The sequence below is a fragment of the Crocuta crocuta genome, unplaced genomic scaffold (assembly GCF_008692635.1).
Source record: "Crocuta crocuta isolate KB4526 unplaced genomic scaffold, BGI_CrCroc_1.0 scaffold165, whole genome shotgun sequence".
Classification (NCBI taxonomy): domain Eukaryota; kingdom Metazoa; phylum Chordata; class Mammalia; order Carnivora; family Hyaenidae; genus Crocuta; species Crocuta crocuta.
In genome coordinates, this window is record NW_027530502.1 from 1,296,925 (window position 1) to 1,319,483 (window position 22,559).

Consider the following 22,559-nt stretch of genomic DNA (forward strand, 5'->3'; position numbering starts at 1 on the left):
CCCCAAAAAAAAAAACAAAAAAAAAAAAAAAAAAAAAAAATTGTATAAATTATTTTATTTATTATTGTAATTAGATCTTCACAATCAAAGTTGTCTTCACCGTCTGTGTTTTGTTAATGTGAAATTTAATTGTAGTTATAAGCAAAAAGTTGGTTGCCTAGGGAACAATAATTGTATATTCAGTTTAACAGAAATAAAAGAATATTTGTCTTAAAATGCAAGATTGTTACATAGCGTTTTGCCATGCACCTACATTATAAAAAAATTTTAATTTCGAAAGTGAAAATCACTTGTGCTGTTCGAGCTTTAAGGTTTGGAATGTTTGAGTGCAACATCGGCTCCTTAAAGAAAAAAACAAAGCAATCTAGGATATGTCTCCCCTGCAAGAGGGAATTTGAGATTTACAGTTAACATGAAAATCATGTATCAGACTTGCACAGGAGAATCTTCAGCACACCTGCCCCAGCTCTTACTTCATAGTCCAAGAGACAGCTTCGCAGAGGCCTGGTAAGTGTTTCTCCTGGGCAGCCTCACTTCCCCACATCGTGGAAGTACAGGTTCGCACATATACATAACATGATGATTGAAAATAAGATATAGTAAATTAGATTTCTGAATTTCGGTTCTAAGTCTCCTTGTCGATACCAGTAGATCTAAAAAGAAGAAGCATTAAGTCAAAGTTTAATTAATAGTCACTGGTCCTGGAATTAAAAAATTTAAATACAACTAACTCTTTTTCCACCGTGACTGATTTCATCTGTATAAACTTTTCTCCCTCAATGAAGTCTTTACATCAGTCTGTATTCCTAAAGCCATGCAGCCAGAATGTAATTTTTCTTTTTCCTAGTAGGACCGAGTATTCACATCCAAGATTATGCTTATTCCTGCTTTCTCAGCTTTGGTTATGTTCAAACTGGTAGCCATCCCATGACTGCCAAGCCATCCAAGAATTTGTACCTTGTAGATCTGTTTTAATTATATTTGAGTAAAAGATACAGCGCTCTTTCAGTACTGGGAGGGAAGACAGCTTTTAAATTCACAGAATAGAGTCAGACTGCTGATTCAAAATAATAACTTATACAAAACTGGACTACTCTGGGCATCAGGCTGGGAGGGAAAGAGCATCTCTGGTAGCTTTGTTTAAAGGCTCCGTAAGGGGGTGGGCCAAGTCTCCTCAGATCAAAGGAGTAGAACAGGGTAAGTCAGTTAGATAAACACATCACTATGAAGATTGAAGCCCCATGTGAATCAAAACTATTGTTTTTAAGGGTGTCATTTATAGTTTTGGTTCTACCTCTCCTCATAGGAAACAAAACAAGTCAACTAATGAATGACTAAGCACTTGTCAAATATCCAAATGAGGACCTATCACCATCTTTCTTTATGTAAAAAAAAAAGCATCTTTATGGTAAAATTGTACATTCCTGTGGTAAGGATACAGCTGTGGTTTAAGATTTCCCAGGAGATTCTTGGGTTAATTACTTTCATTTGGGGGAGATAAGCACAGAGATTAAAACAGGCTAATTTTGTAATTATCAAATAAATCCAAAGGGCTGTACCTCTTCCCTTAAGAGCAGTAATGGCATTTTCCAAAACCTGTTGGGCCCTGTATGTTGTAGTCTTTGAAGAAAGTTGACTTAAGTAAGTTAAACTGAAACCAAAGCTTTGGCCACCCAAGTCTCGATTCTTTTTTCCCCTTCCTCCTGTTGGAGTTTTTTGTTTCTCACTTTCAAAGGAGAAAGGTTTTCCTTTAGAAAGGAAGTTAACAACTTTGAGATTTAAGGGAAAAGGAAACTGATCCCAAGAATAAATAAAATACCTACAATTAATACTGAGAATTCTTAACATTCTTGGTGGGGCCACTTAGGGGATAACTAGACACAGCCCTTCTTACAGACCTAAGGCTGGGAATCTGTCCTAGGTAGGCACTGCAGCCATCTGCCCTCAAGGATATTCGGTTTAAATTCACAGTAGTACTCACAAGTATGCAGGCAGTAATACAACTCAAAGAGATGCAGACAGCAAAAAATATATTCAGCGGTTTTGGAGGTAGTTGAGGGAAAACAAAAGCACTGATCAGCGTTACCTGTATGAAGAGAAATCGTGTCAGGCCTTAGGAGTAATTCCAACACTCAGACTAGAGTTTAAGCAATGTCCTATTACATAGTACCTACCACCAGGTTTGCCTTCTGGAATGGTAATAGTAAAGTATTTGTAAATGTGTTCCAATGTGTTACTTCTCTTAGCACTTCGTATTCCTCCTCCATCAAAGGACACAAAACATCACAGCACAGAAAACTAGCTAAGCTCAAAATAATCTCTTAACAAAAAAATTAGAAAGCATTTAAACATTCCAGGATTAAGGATTACACTGGGAAAAGTTCCAGCCTTTGTTTTGTTATTTTGAAAACTCCAACAAAAATTAAAACCAAAAATAGTTTTTGCTGAACATTCTGGAGAATACTCAGAGGTTTCTAATACACTGGAGTTCTGTTTCTACCACAGGTAAAAGATGATACCCATTCTTTTCATTAAGAAGTCAAACAAACTAAAATTCTCAGACTTAATAAAAATGTGGCACAAAGACACCATCTTCAGACCGTGGAAAACCTAGCCTTGTGTATTTTACAGTAATAGCACCAAGCTCACTGCAGTTGTGTTCAAGCAGTAGTAAAACTAAAAGCACTAACTTAACCATGCCTGCAACACTTCACATGGTCACATACTGGTCCCTTGTAAGGTTTTTTGTTTGTTTGGGGTTTTTTTTGTTTTCTTGAGTGTCAACCACAATACTCAAGTTATATACTCAAGTTTTCAAAACTTTGGTTCAGAGCAGAGCCTGGGGAAGACACAAAATAAAGGTACTTACTAGAATCAATAAGGATGTTAAGCTGCCAACAACTAAATTGATGATTCGATCCTGAAATAGAAAAGAATTTTTTAGCCCTATGATGGATCCAAGACACTTTCAACAAGGTACAAAGCTAGCCACTAGGGGGATTTAGAATTGAGACACCAAGGTCTTGCCTCTCTCTGAGCTTGATACGTACATACTACTGCCAGAAAGGCAAAGTGTACTGAGCCATCACTGTAGAAAAGGTACTTTAGGAAGACAAAGGCAACTAGCTGTAAGTTTCTTGGAGTGCCTGGGAGGCTCAGTCATTTGGGCATCTGACTTCCGCTCAGGTCACCATCTCACGATTCATGAGTTCGAGCCCTGTGTGAGGCTCTGTGCTGACAGCTTGGAGCCTTGAGCCTGCTTTGGATTCTGTGTCCCTCTCTCTCTGCCCCTCCCCTGCTCACACTCTGTCTCCCTCTTTAAAGATGATTAAATATTAAGGGGGAAAAAAGCGTTTCTTGAAGGGACACACCATTTTTACACTAGTGTCTTTTGGAGGCTGGGAAGGACTAAATGGGAAAGGGGTGCTTCTAAATATATCATGTACTGCTGGAAACCGTCTGAACAGAAGCCAAGGGACAGGAGCACTGAGATAGCCAGCCCAGAGCCATGATGAAGAGGATCAGGAATCAGAGTGCAGATGATACTGAGTGCTATGAGTTTGGACCTATTTGTGATATTGCTTAGGTGTCTTTCTATAAGGTCATTTACGAGGAGATACTACTGCTAGCAGGGATCACACCGTGCCAGGGCTGGAGGCAATCTAAGACCACCTAGTCCAGTGCTTTTCCTACTTTCTTAGTAGCAAAAGCCTTCAATACATAACACAAGTAGAACAGTATGACTGAATGTGCAGCCTAGGGTCTTACTCATTGAGCCTTCTCATCATTCCCATGCCCACCCAACCATTCCACAGGATAGTTTCAAAATTTTCTCATGGAATTCAATCCTCATTTTATAAGTTAATATAAATTTAGGTCCATTGAGTGTGGTTAAATTATTTGCCTAAAGTCATACCGCAAATAAAAAGCAACTTTTAACACATTTCCCAAATCTAGGTCACTGATTAAAGTTTCAGCTGTAGGAACTATAAAGCTAAAATATTTCATACGTATAAAACTAGTACGTCTAATTTAGCAATATATAATACATGTATAATAGATTTTTTTTTTAATGTTTTTATTTATTTCTAGGAGATACAGAGACAGCGTGAGCAGGGGAGGGCCAGAGAGAGAGGGAGTCACAGACTGAAACAGGCTCCAGGCTCTGAGCTGGCAGTCAGCACAGAGCACGACGCGGGGCTCGAACCCACGAACCGCGAGATCATGACCTAAGCGAAAGTCGGACGCTTAACCGACTAAGCCACCCAGGCGCCCCATGTATAATAGATTTACAGAACAAGGTCATAAGAATTTAAGACCTGATTAGGAAACACTGTTTTCAGGCAGTGAGAATACCAAGTAGTCTTATTTCTGAGAAGTCGAAACTGAGAAATCAGTTGTCTTAACGAGTGTTCTGGTAACATCTGAGCAAGGACCAGCAGGGGAAGGAAGGTGAGCAGCCAATAAGCAAAAGCTCACAGATGGAGGGCACAGGAACAAGCACAGAGAAACAGCAGAACAGCCATTTTCAAGTTAACTGCATTAATTAATTAATTAATTTCATTTTAACTGCATTAAAAGTTAAGAATCTAAAGTTAAGAGGCAGCCAAAGCTGGAAGGAAGAGTGAAGGAAAGCCAAGCATTAAACTGGGTATGTTTGATCTAATCAAGGACAAACCACACTCTCCAGACTAAGGCCGCTGCAATTCACACGTTGTGTAGGACAAAGGCTACACAGCCACACCATCACCTCTCACCCCACCGCTGGAGAAGCCTGCCCAGCAATAACTATCTGTGAGGAAAGAGACCCAGGCTAAAATTACTCCTCAGTAATCACTTCTTTCCAGATGCAAGACGTGTGTTTCTTAACCTAAGCTGTATAGATTGTCTTAATGAGAACCCCATTGTTTTTACCTTCTGAAAAAGGTTTAACTGAACTCTGGTCTACTTGAGAAGAATGTCTGCTCCCACGGAGTTCCAGGGATTTGCAAAAGTTTACGTAAGTCTGTGTATCTCTCAACAGCTGTCTTAAGGCAGCCAAAAAGCATCACTTATCTCCAAATAGCAAGATGCCAACTAGGATCAGAGCAGGAGGAAAAATAATAATAGTGAAGGGATAATAACTACGCCAAGAGCTTTTACTATCTTCTACAACATCCTGGGACGAAGTGGCATTAGGACTCTTACAGGAGGCATTAAGTGGCTCCGGGAAACAGAATCTGCCCAGTGTCTCAGTCTCATAAGTGAAGAAGCCGGGATTCAACGCCAAGTGAGTGGATTCTGTTGACACTTCTCACTGGAAGAGCTGCTACAGCTGGTCTAGACAGACACAGCAAGTGGCAAGTGGCCCTCAAAGGATTTTTTCACATTGTTAAACTTAATTCATGTAAGCCTAATGGTTTTAATCCCTCATGAAAATACATCTAAATTTTAATAAATACTTGCTTGCTTGCCGTCTAGACAGTTCACTGAATAGAATTCTAAGTCATCTTCATGAATATCAGTAATTCTGTTATGATGCAGGCCTTTGGGCCACCCCCAAAATGGGATGAGCCATTTAGGGCATTCTGATAGGCATCTCTTTCTCCAAGCCAAGGCCTTGGCGTCAGGCCTTCTGCCATCAAAGTAACCATGAATCCACACCAAAGAAAACAACAGACATAACTTGGGAAGACCTCCCACTTCTAGGCTCTTCTAAAATTTGCTATGCAAAGTGCGGTCTGCAGACCAGCAGCACAGGCCTCACCTGATGGCCTGTGAAAGATGCAGAATCCTGGGCCTTGCCCCAGGACCTACACAATTAATCTGCATTTTAACAAGATCCTCAGGTGAACTGCACAAAAATTTGAGAGGATCGAAGCCATTCTGAATACTGAGAAGTTCAAATAATAGTGGAGACGCTTTGCCCAGAGATTACTTTTCAAGGCTTTAGTAGCTCTCCCAGGTCCCAGCCTCCAAAGAGAAAGCACTAAAAGGAAGTAATTAAATAGTCAGCATTTCAAAGGGCAGCTTTCAAACTAATCTGCATCAAATCAGAATAAAGTACATGAAAAGAAATACTAATTTCTCACAGAAACTCTCTTCCCCAGTTTTAGTATTATCCTATTTCCATCTACCAAAACTTCCCTCCCAAATCTTCCTTCAGACCTTGTACTGTTGCTTATTTTCACTCCCCCCAAAAGCCTGACAGGATCAGAATCGGCCTTGATCCTTAACCTGCAGAAGAGGATAGGATAGAAAATTGAGACCTACTTCCCAAAGACTCGGCAACAAGTTCAGAGTCTTCCCTTATATGCGTATCACATATACATATATAAGCACGGAAAACACAGAGTATAGTTTTGTGAGGAATTCTACATATATAACTTTTTAAGTGATTTATTCACTGAAACATCTCAATTATATCTCAGTAAAATGAAAAAGTTACTATATTCCAGATATAAATAACAACAAATAAAATGGTCTTTACCCTCCACAAGTTGATGCCATCCAGAGCTCAAGAGGGCACTAAGGAGAATGGAAGGGAGGTTCTCTAAGAGAAGGTCAAACCTGGAAGACGACCAGCAGATGAACAAAAAACAGAAAAGGTGGCCCGTGAAGAAGGAACTTAACCAGGACCTGGAGAGAACAAAAGCATGGCAAATGGATACAGCCAATAGTTGAGCCAGCTTTGTTAGAGCTGAGGAAAGGAGCTGGGATCAGCCTGAGCCCAAAACAGTTAAGTCTTCATCTAACTTTGATATAGGGAAGGAGAACACAAAGGGAATACATCCCAATGGTTTGTACCTGGAATGGCAGAAGGTAACCCTGTAATGTAAGGAATACACAATCTCCATTTACTAATGAGTAACTAGGTTCAATGGGACTCATCGGTCAAAGTCATACAGCCAGGTAATGGACAACTCTGTCCAATGCTCTTAGCAAAATGGAAACCAAAGGTCTAAGAATCCTTACACTAATCTATATGGACTCTGAAGTCTAAGAGTTATAGAGACCAAGGTTCTCATCTCTATTCTGCCACTGGTTAACTATGAGTCTACCCTCTCAGAGGACTGGGCTACATGGTATCTGGTCCCTTCCTGCTTTAACAGTTTATGGTTCTGGATCATCAGCTTCAGACTGCCCTCGGGCCAGAGTAGAAAGCCTACTCCCCAGCCATCAAAAAGCAGAGAAGCCCCCAATCTCTCCTGGTCAGTCAATAGCATCCTGATACAAGACAGAGAACACCAAACTTATGGCAAATGCTCAGGTGTTTAATGATGGCTGTGGGAAGAAACTGGCAGTAACTTCCCAAATAACCAAAAACTGGCATTTGCCCTCAGCAACCTGCAAACATCCTAGTTCTAAACTGTTTGGAATGCTACCATTTCCAGATCAACTTATTTTGTGTCTACTTCCAAAATGGATACAAGAGTTTAGGCTACTATAACAAAACTCTAACCCATTTAAGTAACAAAACAGCAAGGCAAATTTTCTAAAGGGGCTTGGTGAGTGGAAATCTAGACGATGAACCCGTATAAACTGAACCAAAGAAAAGTTTTCTGATTTAAGCTCAAATGTTAGCCAAGACTCCTGACAACCAAGTGGAAAGCACAACAGAGTTTACTAGTGCTTGCTAATTATTAAGCACACTGGATCATTAGACAAACTTCTGGATCTAAGGGCTCGTTGCATGGGTCTCTGCAAATACAGCGACACAGAAAACACACCCACTTTACACATAACCGTCTTGTATCGACCCACAAGATAAACAAAAGGCATAATGTTCTCAAAAGGGTGAGCTGCGGGGTGAGAGGTGGTGTGGCTGACATGCCACACTCCCGATTTGACCCCTCACCCTGCAGAGCTCAATGCTTACTGCATCGCAGTAAACTATCAGCCATCTCCTCGATCAGGGCTGGCATTTAGTTTAGGGCAAGGCACGCAGCCTTCTTGTCTTCTGTGCAGCCTGGCACACCACTGGCGCTCTATGAATATTGGTTTAAGGAGAGAAGTGGCCAAGAGCATTCTCCTTAGAGGGCCTCTCACCACCAGAGGCCACTTCGGCACTCATGTGGGGCCTGGCTCCTGGGAAATCCCAGCTCCCAGACAGAAGAGCACGCGGCCTCACCGTTCCAGAACGGGCCGGCACAGCATGGAAGCAACGGCCTGCAGCAGGCCGACAGCGTCAGGTTTTTGCCAGCCACAAAAGCACGACAGCCTACCGGTGCCTCCCGGGCTAGGTTCCATTAGTTCCGTGGAATTATCTAGGTTTCCCTGTGTGAGTACTAGCCCAGTCACTCCTTTTCCGCCAGGGCAAGACCAAGCCCCGTTGTCAGAGGCGCGGCGGCGGCTCCTGCCGTGGAACCGTTCCTTTGGCGGTGCTGCTCGGCACTCCCGGGGAGAAGCGAAGGGAAACAGGTCTCTCTCTGCAGACAAGAAAACCCCTGGAGGGACAGAGCCACGGAAACGTGCCCTTCCACTCCCTGGAGGGAGACAGCAGGGGCCCAGGGTTGGGGTAAGACTGAGAATTCGGTTTTTGGCGTTGCCTCTCCCTTTGTGACGCCTTCGTATCCTTTTCAAACACCATCACAGATCACAGCAGACCCCCACCCTCCCACTAAATGCTCTCCCATCAGTCCTCATACCCACCCCTGCAAGTCCCGTGGGCCATCCCATCCCCCAAAACCTGTCCCATGTGAGCCAACGGCTTTGTGGATGGACCTGCAGAGTTCTCCCACACCCTGGACTTCCCCTGCTGCCCCGGTCTCTGAACCGTCCCCGACAGAGACTGTCACCCGCATACTCATCCCAGGTCCACTGGGCCGGGCCGTAGGGTGCATGCAGGGCATTCCCCGCTCTGCGGGCCAGGTGGAGTCAGCAACTTCAGGAACATCCTCTGCTACGGGCTAATGCCCAATGTGACAGTATTAAGAGGTGGGGTCTTTGGGACATAAGTAGGCCATGAGGGTAGAGCCCTCCGGAATGGGATTAGCGCCCTTATGACGGGCTCCAGAGATCTTCCTTGCCCCTTCGGCCATGTGAGGTTGTAGCTCGTGTTTGTACCTGATCTTGGTAGGAACAAAGAGAAAGAAAGGTTTGTTGTTTATAAAGTCCCCGAGTCTGTGGCAGCCGGAACAGACTAAAGCATCCTCTACAATGTATGTCCCTGGCAATGTCGGGTCAACTTCTTCCCCTCCTCTTCTCAGTTACTTCAGTTATTTCAGCACCTGCTTCAGCCAAATCTATATTCCTGCAACACTCTGTAGAGCACCCACTGACTAGACCATTCCCTATCTGTTACACGCTGTAATTTGAGGGCCCCCCCCCTACCAATTTCTGACCAGCAGCTTCCCAGGCATGGAAGACTCCCCAGTGGATCTGTTCATCTGTTCCTGATGCTCTGAAAACCCAGTCTGGAGTGTCCCCAACCCCTCGACTGTTTCCGTGCTCCGGCACAAAGCCTTGCTGTGAAGCCTTTCAACTCCTAACCGTACCTATCAGTTTACCGTGCATCTCCCGAGGGCCACATATTTCTTGTTCACAGTCAGACTGTGGGCCACTCACTCCACGTGGCCGGGTGGCTGCAATCAAGCCCCATGCTTCTTCACTCTTCAAGCCAGGCACCCTGGCAGCAGCCTGCATCACCCCACTGGCAGGAAAACCTTTCTGTAATCAGACAAAACCAAGCCATGTGGCTTGGGAAGCTGTGACTGTCCAGAGTGAAAATAACCTTCTGACTGTGTAAGGTGCCAGGAAACCAGGCAGCGGCACTGGTCATTTCCCCCTGCTGACCACAGTGCCCAACACATATTGGATGCCCAAATATTAGCTCAAAGACACACTACCTGAGTTTACTGCAAATCTGTGTTTTCAGCTGAGCCTTCACTGTATTTCCACAGCCTTCTGAGCCGACTGTCCCTATCTCTCTTCAGAAAGTGGTTTGCAGGTACATCTCAACTCAGCTTCCTGATCCCACTGTCTTGAAGCCTGTGCATCAGCAGACATCGTTTTAAAAATAAGATGCCAAGGAGGAAGAGCCTTTTGACAATCATCTTTGGAAAGGCAAGGACATGTCTTTCCTTATGAGTAACCTGTGTGGGGAATATCTGTCTGATCTGGAATATTGTGAGACCTGGTCAATACCAACAGCCTCATTTACAACATGAGCCAGTAGTAGCAGAAGGAGATACCAGTTTCCTTGCTGTGACTGCCATCCAAAGAGGCTGGTGCGGCTCCCGGCAGACAGCATGGACAAGCTCGTGTTCAGGGAGAGTCCAATGTAGGGCTGGATACTGAAGTATACTATACTTTGAACAGGAAGTCACTTGTCAGGAGGATCAGTTCTGACTGATCAGGTCTGCATTGAACTTTATAGAACTGTCATCCTCCCCTTTTCTGTTATTGATCCATCACAGCCACTGACTCAGAAAACTAACAGGAGACTCGGCAGGTGAAGGCCCCCAGGACCCACCATGACCATGACCTCCATGAACACCCTAGAGAGTGATCAGTCCTCAGAGGAGTGGAGGAAAGAAGATTCTAGGAGGAAGGTCTTGGGGAACAAAATGGTGACAAGGAGCCCAGATTGTACGGATTCAAGCCAGTGACAGAGAAACTCAATGGGGTTTACGAAATAAAGTTACCACGAGAGCGTAAAGGAAGAAGGACCAAGGCCCAGCACTGAGCCACAGAACTGAGTCAAGAGAGGGCATATGAGGCCACCTGAGGGCAAATATGCACTCAGGAGAACTCACTCTGTATTTCAAAGATTTCCTTACTGAGGTCCGATAGGCTTACTGCAACAGGAAGTCGATGAAGTAGCAGCCTCTACAATCCAAACTGAACCTGCTTGCCTGGAGAGATTGAATGGATTCAAACCTTGGGAAAGTGGTTGGGGAGTTTAACATCCTTTAAATTTATAATTTGTTGTGATTTTATTCCTGTATTACATAAATATTTACTTTTAACCATTTTTGTTAATGGTTAAATTCTGGAGTTATGGTCAGTTTGCATAGGCCCTTTTTCTCTAATAACATTGAGGGAAGTGAGATNCTATTTCCATTCCTTTCAGCCTGAAGATGATCAAAAGGTGACCAGCTTCTCTACTCCTGTACCCATTTCCTGGCTCAATTAATTATCGCCATTTTCAGCTTTACATTCAGTCTCTCCTCCAAGGAGTCCATCTCCAGCCCAAAAATGTCAATTCCCTCCAACATCAGAAGAGCATTCCATCCATACCGTGTCCCACTTTGATGTTGGCCATTCATTCTCCATTCATTTTACAAGCAAAGTTATTAGGAACTTAGAAAGAAAATCAAACAGGGCAAATGGAGAATGACCAGGGTGGAGATGGGGGGTGGGGGGGGCTATTTTTTAAAAAAGGTCAAAGAATCCTGAGGATGTGACACAAAGCAGAGGCCTTTATAAGGAAAAGGAATGACACAGGCAAGGATTTGGAAGAAGGGTGTTGCAAACAAGCCACTGCAGCATGTGCAAAGGCCCTGAAGCAGAGGTCAGCTTGGGAATTAGTGAAAAATAAATTAATTAATAAGGAAGGGAAAGGAAAGAGAAATTATTTAATGCCTTTCTATCTTCCGTGTAGTATATACATGTTCCGTGAAAAAAGATACACCACCCAGTACGTAGCACACCTACAGTATGCACTTGGTTAATAAATGAATACAAGAATACATACATGCGCACTCAACAACCTATAGCCTCCAGAAGATAATCATTGTCCCTAGCACAGCATTCAAGGCTCTCCACCCAGCCCAGCTTTTCCTCTGTCACATGGTGCTCAGAGTTCCTTTACCATTTCCTTTACTTTCCAGCTCCCACCCCTCTGACACAGCTGGACGTCCTGCTTGGGATTCCCAGTCACCCCCTCCTGTCAAAAATCCTAGGCCTGCTTCAAGGTCTGAAACTCAAAAGACCTCTGATCTGGTGTCACGACTACAATTTTCTCTTCCTTCAGGCATCCGGCACTTGGCTCTTCCTTTCAATAAAGGCCTCAACCCTATTTTAAATTCAGAACTTATCCTCCATAACCCACAAGAGCTTCACGTCACTGAAAACAGTGATTATCTTCTTGCATGAGGGCAAGAGCAAACAATCCATTCAGCACGTCTGAAATGTCCAAAGGACACCACTTCCTACCATTGTTAACCAGACTGAGTGATTCAGACCCTTGAGCCACATCCTACAATTCTATGTCAAAAGTTTTTGTATTTCTCGAACATAAGGGTTCCAATACCATAAATAAGTAGCCAATTCTCGGAAATGATTTCCCTTTTATTTCTTCCAAATCACAGTGGAAAACTTCTTGTCAGGAAAGCTCTGGAAATGGCCCAGTCAGAGGTCTTAAGAGGCAGCTCTATAGGAATAAACATACCGAGGGGATGTAAAATGTGGGAGGTTGGGGCCCAGATGAAGCAGGAAATCTAACATGTTTCAGTGGGTTCATTTGGTTCCCCCAGAGCTACATGCTCTAAGTAGGAAGCCCCCTCACACTGTGATCGGAGGCAAACCTTGGGGCGGCATCCACAGGGTGGAAAGCCAGAGGACACCTTACCTCGCTGGCAAAATCTAGGTAATAGATGCCACTGCTCAGGCTTCCCAGAGACACAAGGGACTTTGAACGGGGCCAGGAGCAGAGGCAGCGTGAGACAGGATTTATCAGAATGCAGACACGCCCACCCTTTACAACCCTCACACCCACAACTCTCACAAATGGGTGTACCAACTCCCCCACCCCACCTCATCTCTATTTGGATAAAGTACCATGCACAGACAGCATGTTTCCCTTGTTTCACAGATTGGTATTTTGAAGCATTTTTCATTTGTGAGTATTTTTGTACATCCATCCCACCAGATTCTTTCTCGCAGATAAATGCACTTGAAATGTATTAATTTCATGAAGCGCCACTTAGGAAAATCTGATTAACAGTAAAACCAGAAAACCCTCCTCCACAAGCTTAAGGGGCAAAATAATCTCTAGGGTTGGTACTCACAGGAAACACCTTATTTTTATGTGCCATGACCTTCAGCACAGGAGGCAGAGTGCAAGACTATGACGTTAGGAGTCTGAAGGACCAGACAGATTTATGCTTCTGCCATATGCCAGCCTGTGTAACCTTAGAGTCACTCAAATTTTAAGACTAAATTGCCATATTTGTACAGGGGTCGAACATGTAGAGAGTTGCTGTAAGGATTTGGAGATAATATATGTAAAGCCCCTAGAACAGAGTGACATTTACCAGAGTCAGTAAACAGCTGCTAATATGGCCTTAGTATTATTTCTACATCTAAGGAGGTATCTTACAAATGAAATGCTGGGTCTTCAGAGAGGAGTGGGAATGGAGAAAGCCCATATCCTGGCCCCAATTTCTAAGTCAGCCCCAATTTCAAATGCATGTCATCATTCCCACAGGGACACGCAAATCTGTCAACCCACTTGATCTTAAAACAGCTCAAAAAATTATTAGAGGGGCACCTGGGCAGCTCCGTCGGTTAAGTATCCGACTCCTGATTTCAGCTCCGGTCATGCTCTCACAGGTCATGAGATGCAGCCCCACAGTGAGCCCCACGCTGACAGCACAGAGCCTGCTTGAGATTCTCTCTCCCCCTCTGCCCCTCTCTCTCATGCATACATGCTCTCAAAATAAACTTGATATATACAAATACATACTATGATCATACATATACATGGCCTAGAGACTGGCCATAAGAAAAAAAGGACTCATTTCAGTAGACCCAGCCTATCACCACACACCTGCAAAAATCACATCTATGGAGAAGACACCTCAGCAGATGGGACAGCCCTCTTAGAGGCCAATCTTGGTTTCCAGTTTTCGTACAATACTGTGTGAAGTCTCCTACCTGCCCCTCGGCTGAAGCTCAGCAAGGAGAGGCTCACATAAGGACTCTAACTGCACGAGAGCCTGAAACACCATTTCCTGTTCTGCGGTCCAGTGTTCCAGGTTTCTGAACACCAGCCCCTTCTTCTGCTATCACCCAGTAGGTCCCAAGAATATGGGTCACCCTTCTAATGATGCTCAATTTTCACTTACATCTTAGCATACGTAACTTCCAAGAATCAGGTAAGGCTTGTGCCCCGCGCCGGAGCGGCTGGAGAAATGAGGCAGCTGGCTATCCCTCAAGGAGCTTACACTCGGGTCAGGAAGGCACGATGCAGACAAACCCCAGACAACACAAGGAGTTATTAAGTTCCAGGGGGCACCTCTGACCTCCTTTAAGGGCAGCATGGATGCCAGCTGGGTTTTAAGAAAGGCTCTGAGGCAGAGACTCAGATGGAGCAGGATTCAGATATGTGGAGGGCGCTGAGCCTGGAGAACAAGTTTCTCTTTACTCAGTTAAACCTTTTTTTTTTTTTTTTTTTAATTTCTGAGAGAGAGAGAGAGAGAGCGCGCGTGTGAACAGGAGAGGGTCAGAGAGAGGGAGACACAGAATCCGAAACAGCCTCCAGGCTCCGAGCCGGTTGTCAGCACAGAGCCCGACATGGGGCTCGAACCCACGAAAGGTGAGATCATGACCTAAGCCGAAGTCGGACGCCCAACCGACTGAGCCACCCAGGTGCCCCTCAGTTAAACCTTTAAGAGGCTCTCCCTCCACAGTAACCTCAGGGGCTGCACACAGACACATTCCTTCACCACCCTGCAAGAATTATTAACCCTGTCCTTTCATTCTTTTTCCCGAGGTTAATTACAGAGACCAGGGGTGGGATACCAGGTGATGTCTGTCTTGCAGAACCGTGTCAGACACCAGGTTAACATGTAACACACCAGGAGCCCCCGGCTGGCACCAGGACTCTGAGGACAGCCCACAAGACCTGCAAGAAGTTACAGGGCGTCTGGGTGGCTCAGTCGGTTGGGCATCCGACTTCGGCTCAGGTCATGATCCCACAATTCGTGGGTTCGAGCCCCGCATCGGGCTCTGTGCTGACAGCTCAGAGCCTGGAGCCCGCTTCAGATTCTGTGTCTCCCTCTCTCTCTGACCCTTCCCTGCTCACGCTGCCTCTCTCTCTCTCTCAGAAATAAAGCATTAAAAAATTAAAAAAAAAGAACCGCAAGAAGTTTCAAGACCCCTTTGCTAAATTTCAAGGCCCACCCACGTCCTGCTATAACTGCCACTTACTTTGCTACTCATGTTTCTAGGCTCAACAGGGCAACTCAGATTTGGCCATGCTCCCCTCGCCTTCTTGTTGGGCTGCCCTCCTCATAACACAACTTTCTCTGCTTCAAACCCAGTGACCCAGAGACAGGCTTACTGTACATCACCAGTGTGATTTCAGGGTTCAGCGGCAACGCCACGGGAAAGGTAAATGGCATTTGCCCACAGCAGGAAGCAGCAAAAGGCAAAAGGTCGGTGGAGAGGCGCAAGCCTGCACTGAGTGTCCACACAGCTTGGGTAAGGGCCAGAGATTCCAGCCCTCTCTACAAACCAGCATCCTCTGAGGGACTTTCTTAAGTTACATATGCCAGAGCCCAACCGCCAAGGATCCTCGATCGTCTGGTCTGAGGATGGGACAGAGCAACTTCATTACGGTAGGAAAGACAAAAAGCAATGGCACGGATCGCCCTGAACGGTCTCCAGCACAAGAAACCACAAACCAAAGGGGTTTGTCAGGCAGGCTGAGAGGCCAGGGGACAGCTGATCTGGTCCCTTGGGCTACGAGCTCTCCAGTGAGGGAGACAGGAGTTGTGCTGCGACGTTCACCCAGAAGCTGTGTCAAGAGCAAAGCAGCTAGAAGCCTGTACCCCTCAGAGTAAAGACTTGAGGGTTCTAGGCAGGGGGAGGGACAGCAAGCAGACACAACTATCTTAATCACAGCTTTGTTCTTAATTAAGCAGCAACCTTTAAACCCACCCTCCCAAAAAAAACACCAAGTAGCACTCTCATTTTACACTATAAATTGCAGAAGCCACATGCCCCAAGCCTGAATTGCTTTAATTGGAGTACAGGTCATAAAAAGATGTTCCTCCCACCCCCATCGATTTTGTTTGGTGTTTTGTTTTTTTTTTTAACAGGAAAAGAACAGAGGATGCTTTTTGTACACGTAACTCTTGCCTTTGGAACGAAAGATCTGAGTCTCAGGGCCCAGTAACTTGTCCTCTACACAGAGCTCCCCACCTCCTGATCATCAGGGTTCAATGTATGCACCTTGGCCAAAGCCACTCACTTTCTTCTAGAACATCCAACCACCATCACCACCCCCCTTAGAAGATGAATCACAGTGACAAATCAACAGAATAGGCTGGTCTAGAAGGTGGTTTATACGATATTCTACCAGGAGTAGAATTTCCCGTTTGCTCTAACTAGGAGCTACTGGTTTGCCTTCTCCCCAGAGACAACCATCCGCATCTTGGATTTACCTATCTGGAATGGAACACATGGATTTCGGATGATTGGGCAGGCAGCCAGCAAACCAGGGAAGACTGACTCAAAGGCCTGAGAGCAACATAACACCCCTGCATTACAATTACATAGAAAGATACCCCAATGATGTTGTCCTAAGGCATACTTTTAAAGGCAGTCCTGGAGGGGCTCCTGTAAGGCCCAGTCGGTTAAGCATCGGACTATTGATTTCAGCTCAGGTCACGATGTCAAGGTTCCTGAGGTGGAGCTCAGGACAGTGCAGACAGCGTGACACCCCAGAGCCTGCTTGGTATTCTCTCTCTCTGCCCCTACCCTGCTCGTGTGTGTGCGCTCTCAAAATTAATTAAATAACTTATTAAATTAAAATAATAATAATAATAAAGGCTGCCCTGCACAAGAAAGGAGGTATTTCTCCCGGTTTTAGTTCATACCTTAGGAGGGAAGGAAGGAACAAAGGACGAAGCTTCACATAGTAGTATTTACCAAAGAGTGTCCTGTAAAAACTGGTCTCATGAAAGCTCCCATGGGGGAGGTAAGAACGCCATACATAACACCTCATGCCGCTTCTAAAAAGCCACGTCACCAACAGTCCCGAAGTACTACTTATCACCTCCAGTCAGAGTCCCAGAGAAAATTACCATATTAAAGGTTCTGAGAAGTCCCCCAGGAAAGAAAAATATTTTGTGATAATGACTATGGAACCACTGTCACGAAGAGCGCAACTGCTTCAGAACCGTGCTGTCCAATAAGGTAGCACTAGCTGTTTGTGGTCACTGAGCACGTGGAATGTGGCCAGCACAAACAGACATGGGCTCAAAGTGAAAAATACATGCTGGATTTCAAAGGCCTAGTCTAGAAATGTAAAAATAGGTCTGTTCCTTATATTGATTGTACATTCAAATATATTTTCAGTTTATTTATTTTGAGAAAGACAAAGAAATTGAGCAGGTAAGGGGCAGAGAGAGAGAATCCCAAGAAGGCTCTGCACTGTCCACAAGGAGCCTGACGTGGAGCTTGAACTCACAAACTGGGAGATCATGACCTGAGTGGAAACCAAGAGTCAGCAGCTTAACCGAACTGAGCCATCCAGGCACCCCTCAAAAATCCTTTTTTTTTTTTTTTTTTTATGTTTATTTATTTTTGAGAGAGACAGAGAGAGCAGGGGAGGGGCAGAGAAAAAGGGAGACACAGAATCCAAAGCAGGCTCCAGGCTCCAAGCTGTCAGCACAGAGCCCGACGTAGAGCTGGAACTTATGAACTGCAAGATCATGACCTGAGGTGAAGTCAGACGCTTAACTGACTGAGCCACCCAGGTGCCCCTCAAATGTACTTTTTTTTAAAAGGGGCGACTGAGTGGCTCAGTCGGCTAAGCGTCCAACTTTGGCTCAGGTCAGATCTCACAGTTCATGGGTTCGAGCCCCGCGTCAGGCTCTGTGCTGACAGCTCAGAGCCTGGATCCTGTTTCAGATTCTGTGTCCCCCTCTCTCTCTGCCCCTCCCTCCTCATGCTCGGTCTCTCTCTCTGTCTCAAAAGTAAAATAAACTATAAAAAATCTTTAAAAAATAAAAAAAAAAATAAAGGTTAATTTAATTGTTGGTTTATTTTGGAGAGAGGAAGGGAGAGAGAATGAGTGGGGGAGGGGTAGAAAGAGAAAGAGATTCAGAATCAGAAGCAGGCCCCAGGCTCTGAGCTGTCAGCACAGAGCCCGATGCGGGCCTCAAACTCACAAACTGCGAGATCATGACCTCAGTCAAAATCTGACACTCAACCGACTAAGCCACCCAGGCGCCCCTCAAATTTAATTTCTGATAGGAAATTAAATAAGATGTATTAAAATTAATTTTACCTGATTATACTTTAGTATGGTTACTAGGACATTTAAAATCATAGAGGAGGCTCACACTTTATTTCTACTGGACAGGTCTCCTTTAGAAAATGCTAAGCTAGAGCACAGGCTTGGAAATCCCAGGTCTATCAGCCAGGTAACTGTGTCACATTTGTTTTTCACTCTAAAGAAAATATATAACTATATCCCAGAACTTGGGAATGGATAAAAATAGAGGAAAACAGCATCCTGACCAGGATTCAAAAGCTACCCCACCTAGCAGTATGTAATTCCAAAGGAATGACAGGTTTCTAACAAGATAAACAGCTTTCCTGTTTTTGTCTATTTCCCTTCACTATCAAGGTAGAGACACAACGGTTTCACTTCGGCCTTCCCTCCGAGGCTCCATCTGAGAGGGCACCTAAGCATCATCCTGAACACTGAGCAAGTTTCAAGTTTGGTAAATGAAGTAAGTATGTGCATCCCGTACAGGTGAAGACAAAAGTTCCTTCAGAGACTGCCCAAAAGAGCTGCTCAAGTCCCACTGGCTTACAGACCTTTCTATAGATTTTAGTAGCTGTCACTTACTCTGTGACTTTGGGGAAACTCCTTCTGTTTCCTGTGAATGGGAAACTGGTATGTGAATGCCCATAGTGCTTTTCAAATATGTAGCACAGGGGCTCCTGGGTGGCTCAGTCAGTTAAGCGTCTGACTCTTGATACGGGCTCAGGTCATAATCTCACAGTTCGGGAGTTTGAGCTCCGCGTCAGGCTCTGCACTGACAGCATGGAGCCTCCTTGGGATTCTCTCTCCCTCTCTGCCCCTCCCCTACTACTTACATGCACGTGCTGTCAAAATAAACAAAATTACAAAAAAAATTTTTTTTTAAATTATGTAGCACAGATTGCCTAATTTACCATTTACTATCCTATTCAACTCATGAAACCAAGTCGTTAAAACATTACCAGGCAAGAGCTAGTAGCGTGACTGAACAAGCCTGCTGTGTGTTTGGTTTCCTTAGTTCTAAAACACAAGTAACACTGCCCACCGCATGAAGGAACTGGGTGACCAGCAAGGGAAAGCGGGATGGCCAGCAGGGTGCCTGGCGCCGAGGACACACAACTTCCCTAGAGATGTTGCTCTGTTCTGTGGGCTTTCAGTCATCTTTGCCTTAAAGTCAAAGACAGGACCTAAAGCTCTCGTCCTTTCTTGATTTAAAATTGAGAGGCTATACATGGTCAGCTACTGTATAGCAAACATGATTACTGAAAGCTCAGAGGCTCTAGCACATGATGACAGGAAGTAGGCTTTCCTCTTTCTGGATTTTCTCCTCAGAACTTGTAGTGTATGAAGTTTCACTGTTAAGTGGCTTTTGTGTCCAGTTTCCTAGCATCTGACAGAGAGCAAGCTGGCAATGCCTCCATGGAGGGGCCGTGAAGGCTCTTCTCAGGGTCTGCAGGAGCCCAGCCCGCTCTGGTCCTGACTGTCCTCCATGGGAACGGCTCCACCGCAACTTGTCCCGCCCAGCTCCTGTGCCTTGCCCACTTCAGATGCTCCAATAAAATCATCTGCTGTCGTTAAAGACACAGAACTCTCCCTCTTCACACCTGACATCTCAATTTAGAAGACACGTGATGCACAGATACGCCTCCCTCAACCACATCCAGGCACCAGCAGAGCTCAGCTGTCGATTATGCAAAGTTTAATAAAAGCTTCAGATGGCGAAGCATTTCCCCTGAATGTGTGTCTTATACCTCAATAGCTAATGCTTAAATAGCCACTTTGGGGACGCCTGGGTGGCTCAGTTGGTTAAGCATCCAACTTCGGCTCAGGTCATATCCCGGGGTTCGGGAGGTCAAGCCCGACGTCAGCCTCTGTGGGGATAGCTCGGAACCTGGAGTCTGCTTCAGATTCTGTGTCTCCCCATCTCTCCCTCTCAAAAATAAATATACATTAAAATAAATAAATAAAAATAGATGGCCACTTTGGCTTCTACCTGTAAGTTAAGACCTTGGATATGGTTTCATTGTTGTCCTTAAAAGAAATAACACTTTTCTGCTGACTGGGGGGAAAAAGGCACGAGGTTTTCTCCCATCTTCAGACCACTGGTCTCTTTCGCAGTCCTGTGTAACTTCTCTATTTCCAATTATTCTGTCAGCCTCATGGAGGGAGCTAAAGGGAGCAATTCTGTTATCTGGAATTACATCTTATTTTTAAGAAAAAAATTTCTAACATTTATCTGTTTTTGAGAGAGAGAGAAAGAGAGAGAGAAACAGCACCAGCAAGGGAAGGGCAGAGAGACAGACAGACAGAAAGACAGACAGAACCTGAAACAGGCTGCAGGCTCTGAGCTGTCGGCACAGAGCCCAATGCGGGGCTTGAACTCNGAAAGGCACGAGGTTTTCTCCCATCTTCAGACCACTGGTCTCTTTCTCAGTCCTGTGTAACTTCTCTATTTCCAATTATTCTGTCAGCCTCATGGAGGGAGCTAAAGGGAGCAATTCTGTTATCTGGAATTACATCTTATTTTTAAGAAAAAAATTTCTAACATTTATCTGTTTTTGAGAGAGAGAGAAAGAGAGAGAGAAACAGCACCAGCAAGGGAAGGGCAGAGAGACAGACAGACAGAAAGACAGACAGAACCTGAAACAGGCTGCAGGCTCTGAGCTGTCGGCACAGAGCCCAATGCGGGGCTTGAACTCTGAACGGTGAGATCATGACCTGAGCTGAAGTAAGACGCTTAAGTGACCAAGTCACCCAGGCGCCCCAATTATATCTTATTCTTAACGTCGTCTCTGAATAGCCAAATCTTCTGTTATAATGCCCAAAGCTGCCTAAATAATGCCAGGTCCATATACTCTTGGATTGAATAATTATGAAACAGACAGTTAAACACTTTGAAAAGTTCTTGGATGGGTTTCAAACTGATCACAGGCAATAGGAAACTTAGAGTCATTAACTCTTTAGGGCCCAAGCAAGTCAGAAAATATCAATATGTCTCAGTGTGTCTATAAATCAAGTCCATTACCAAATCATCCACCTCAGTATTCAGGGGCTGTGGGGCTTAAAGGGGATCAGAAGTCTCTATCACCCAGAACCCCAACCGGTGCACCCAGGCAGGCAAGGCAGACAGTGAACCTCTTAGCTCTTGAAACAGCTGGACGGTCAGGTGCCCTGGGTCCAAGACCTTCAAGAGGCAGGCTCCTGTCTCTACTCCCCAGGCCTCAAATCCTCTTCTTGTTAAACCTCAATTTAGGGGCATTCAGATCTGAAAGCCCAAGGCTACCAGAAAGTCTGAATGGAGAAGCCATCCAAGATCGTGCCAAAGCTTCCCCAGCAGTGACCAGTTTCTCCTGTGTAGCCCCAACACACCCCCTTTAAGCCCTGTCATAACACAGATCCAGTGTATCACACTGGTTTACATATTTCCCTCACCTATGTTCCTTGGACCCCCAGGGCCTGGGCCTGTCACATAACGCTCAGTAACTGTATCAGAAACAGGAACATCTAGTAGACTAGAACCATGCTTCTCAAACCACAAGCAATGTGGGCAGGGATTATGCAAAGCCCCCAAACAAACAAGGTGCATCTTTCTAGAGATTAAACTGAAAACATCTTCTTGTTACGATACTTTAAGAAAACAAGGACATCATCCCCACAGAGTTTACAAAATTAAGTAGTTGTCCTGCAGCAGGCTGGCGGCCCAAATTCAAGACCATGCCCCACACTGCCGGGTGTACCAGTTTCCAATCGTTGTGTTAGAGGTCTCCCCCAAAGCCGAGAAACCCAAGAAGCTACGGACTCCACATGTGCCCTCCTTTCTGAGAGGCCTGAAAGGACTTTGTCAGGAGTCAAAGGTTACCAAGATCACTTTCTAGGTGGAAAAAAAAAAAGAAAAGAAAAGAAAAAACACCACAGGCTAATCTTGCCAAAATGACTCCAAGTTACAGCTGAAGACAGGAAAAGAGCTCTCTTCAACTACTGGCCCAGAGCATCACATGATAAAGCTTGTAAGAAGGCATTATCCTTTTGAGAGGGCTAAAATAAGACACTATAGCTTGTTTAGGGCCAGAGACCCTTTGATCCCTTCCCTTCCAGGAATGGAAGGCCATCAAAGAAAGCTATGCCTCTTTTTCTTTGCTTGGCAGCCTCAGTGTAAACCCTTAATGGCTCCAGATAAATACTAATCAGAAGCACCTCGGCGGGGGGTTTCTTTCGGAAGCTTTGGTCTGACACCTGAAGCCTCTCAGAGATTAGCACTCGAGCCCACTTTCCCTCCGGAGAGAAGCTTCCGCACTCCCCTGAAGGGCCCCTAACAACCCAGAACTTTCTCAACTTTTCTCCCCTCCCGCCACCC

General features: G+C 45.0%; 1 protein-coding gene across 1 annotated transcript in view; it reads right to left on the bottom strand.

Moving 5' to 3' along the window:
• Positions 1-36: 36 nt before the first annotated feature.
• TMEM243 (transmembrane protein 243) overlaps positions 37-22,559 on the bottom strand; it is a 23,594-nt gene continuing 1,071 nt past the window's right edge. Inside the window, exons 3-5 of the mRNA XM_077766788.1 lie at positions 2,870-2,920; positions 1,982-2,086; positions 37-653 (exon numbers count right to left, since the gene is read on the bottom strand). Coding sequence (XP_077622914.1) covers positions 531-653; positions 1,982-2,086; positions 2,870-2,920 — 279 coding nt within the window. The 3' untranslated portion in view covers positions 37-530. The remainder of the gene's footprint in view (positions 654-1,981; positions 2,087-2,869; positions 2,921-22,559) is intronic.